Source organism: Nesoenas mayeri, assembly GCF_963082525.1.
Source record: "Nesoenas mayeri genome assembly, chromosome: 16".
Taxonomy (NCBI): Eukaryota; Metazoa; Chordata; class Aves; order Columbiformes; family Columbidae; genus Nesoenas; species Nesoenas mayeri.
In genome coordinates this window covers 12,701,194-12,704,164 of record NC_137562.1, presented here as the reverse complement: position 1 = coordinate 12,704,164, position 2,971 = coordinate 12,701,194, and the positions used below count along the sequence as shown (strand labels likewise).

Below are 2,971 nucleotides of genomic sequence, written 5' to 3'. Positions count from 1 at the left end.
ATACCAAACAAACCATACAACCAGCCTGCTGAAATGTTACTTTCTTTTTGTGTGTGGGTATTTTTTTCTCCTGTGCGGTTTAAAGTAGCAGATATTTACAAGCTAAAACAACCATAAAAGAAAATAAGAGAGCAAAACCAACAAACAAAACTGCACAAGCAGTAAAAAGTTTGGTAACTTATGATGCTTTTCTTATCGATGAAACAAAACAACAACAGAAATCTATGATCAATGATCAACATGCTATAGTTAAACAAGAAAATGGTACAAAATAGAAATTATTACCATACATGTCCAGCATGCAGGATTAATATTTTTAATGCAGATTTTCATATTTTTCTATATAATCAAGCAGGCAATAAAACTGATGAGTTTTTTTCTTCCTTTCATTCTTTCTTTCCTTTCTTAGATTGAATGTCCCATCTGAGTCCTGTAACTTATTTCTCAAAGCAGGCAATATATGAAGAGTTTGCATATATTGTCTTTTTTATTTATTCTCTTGTTCCAAGCAGGTAAATTGTGCATGAGATGGTGTTGCATATATCCTCTCTCTTTCCAAGCAGGCAGTATGTTATAGATGGCTTGTTCATTGTCCTTTTTTATTATTATTCTCAAAGTCCATCTCGTTCTGCAAGCAAGCGATCTATAAAACGCTTCACTTGTTCTTTTCTCCTTTTTCTCTGCCTCTGTCCCTCTCTGTAACTCACAAACGAAAGTCCAAAAGTTGCACTTTACCTCTCCCATCCCCACCCCCAGCCTACTTTTCCCACAGCTACTCTAGAAGTCTGGATGCTGCAAAAAAATCAAGTCTCTATTTTTCTCTCCTTCTTTCTCTCTAGTCAAGCAGACAGATGGATGGAGATGTCAGAGGAGGATGGGGGGGGGGGCAAGGTGACAGGGGTCAGGTTTTGGGGGTGGGGGGTTTTGTTTGTTTTTCAATTATTTTTGTTAAGCACTCACATGAAGAACTCAGGGGAAGATGGGTTGTCACTGGTGGAGCCAGCCTCTCTGAAGCCATTGCTGGCAAGTTTCTCACACTTGAGCTTGTAGGCGTCTCTCTCTCTGGCCAGCCGGGTCACTTCTTGCTTGAGCTGTTCCACCTGCTGAATGAGCTGGGTCTTTTCATTCTCCAGGTGGTGTTTCTGCTGGACACGTTTATACCTGCAGGACTGGGCATAGCCCCTGTTCTTCAAGGTCCTCCTCTTCTGCTTGAGGCGGATCACCTCGTCTTTGGTGAAGCCTCGGAGGTGCCTGTTGAGCTCCCTCACAGACATGGAGACCAGCTGGTCATCTGAGAACCGGTCCTCCACGCTGCTGGAGGGGGGATGCTGCTGGTGCGAGTTCTGGAGCTGCTGGGAGGAGCTGGAAGAGGTGGAGGGAGTGGGAGAGGCCTGATGGTGATGATGGTGATGGTGGTGAGGGTGCCCGCTGCCGGCCAGGTCTTCATGAGTGACCGCGGGGTACTGGTGGTGGTGTTGATGATGGTGGTGATGGTGGTGGTGGTGAGCCCGGAAACTCTCGAAGCCTTGCAGCTGCTGGGACACCTGGTGGGACCCAATGAGGGCTTCAACAGCATCCTCTGGGGTGAGGTTCAGCGCCTCGGGATTCATCTGCTGGTAGCTGTTGGCCATCCAGTACAGGTCCTCCAGGTGGGTCTTCTGCTCGGTGGGGCTGAAGCTGGGCGAGGAGGGCACAGAGCTGCAGGGCGTGCTGATGGGGGTGGAGGACACGGAGCCGGCGGGCTGCAGGCGGGTACAGTGCCTGCCCGAGCGGTCGTTCCTGCCCAGGGGCTCCTTCTTCACGTCGAACTTCATCAGGTCGAAGTCGTTGACATACTCCATGGCCAGGGGGCTAGTGGGCAGCTCGGTTCCGATGCTGAGCTCTCCGGCCATCGCTGTCTTGCGGGCACCTCTCCCGGCGGAGGGGGCTGGAGACCTCACTCCAGCGCGCAGCCTGGCAGAGGACTGGCCACGCTCCCGTATTCCAAACCAACTTTGGCTTTGCTTTCTCACCTCCTTTCCTCTGCTCCCCCTCCACCGCCGCCTCCTCCTTCTCCCGGCTTCTGGGGCTTCTTCAGTTGAGAGCAACAAAGCCAAGGACGAGCCGCTTGGATGTCTCCTGTCTTTTTGTATCAGCGTTTGCAACGCACCGCAGGCTGCAGCAGCTCCCGGCACTTAGACACCCGGTTGCAAGGAGAAAAGAGCAGCAGCAGGAAGGGCAAAAGCAAAACAAAACAAAGATGCTGCCTTCGAGTCTGTGCAGGAAGAAGAACGGTGCAAAACGTCTAGCCCGTTCCCCCGTCTGGGTTTTGTAAGTCCGGAGCCTTCTCCCCGCGGTAGCAGAGCACCGGAGTCTACCGCAACTTTCCAGTCCGAGGAGGCGGCCGGGGGAGCGCACTGGCTATTTGTCGGCGGTGCCTGGGCTTTGCACGGGAGTTTTCGCTGGCTCTGGCAGGGAAGGGGAGGGAAAACAGGGAGGAAGGAGGGGAAGGAGGAGGGAAAAAAAAAAAAAGGAGAGGGGGAACGAGAAAAACCCAGGTCTCCGCTGTAGCTGCCGCCTCCAGCTCTCGTTGTGCAGCTGTGATTCGCAGCGCAGCCCCCCTTGGCTTCTTATACGGCCGTGCCCGCCGAGAGCGCGGCGGGGGCCGGGGCCGGCGGCGGCCGCGCCAATGGCAGCGCGGCGGCGGGGCCGGGCCGGGCGGGCGGCGGGGGCGGCGGGGCCGGGCGGGCGGCGGGGCCGGGCGGCGGCGGCGGGGGCGGGCCGCGCCGTGACAGCTCCGCAGCGCCAGCTGAGCGGCCGCCGCTCCCAGCCCCGCTCCTCCGGGGCGCTCCCCGCTTGCTCCCCCCTCCCGCACCATCGCCTCCTCATTTATTTATTTATTTATTTATTTCCTCCACATCCCCCCTTTTCGGCTTCTGCGATCCACAAAGGAGGCGAGCTCGGGGACATCCTGCCCGTCCCTTTGTTCTAT

The 2,971-nt window shown here is 54.4% G+C and overlaps 1 protein-coding gene across 1 annotated transcript; it reads right to left on the bottom strand.

Annotated features, from left to right (window-relative positions):
• Positions 1–956: 956 nt before the first annotated feature.
• On the bottom strand, positions 957–1,892 carry MAFB (MAF bZIP transcription factor B; the record flags this gene model as incomplete). Its single annotated transcript, XM_080354743.1, has 1 exon — positions 957–1,892. The coding sequence occupies one exon, from the start codon at positions 1,890–1,892 to the stop codon at positions 957–959; it is 936 nt and encodes a 311-aa protein (XP_080210869.1).
• Positions 1,893–2,971: the final 1,079 nt, after the last annotated feature.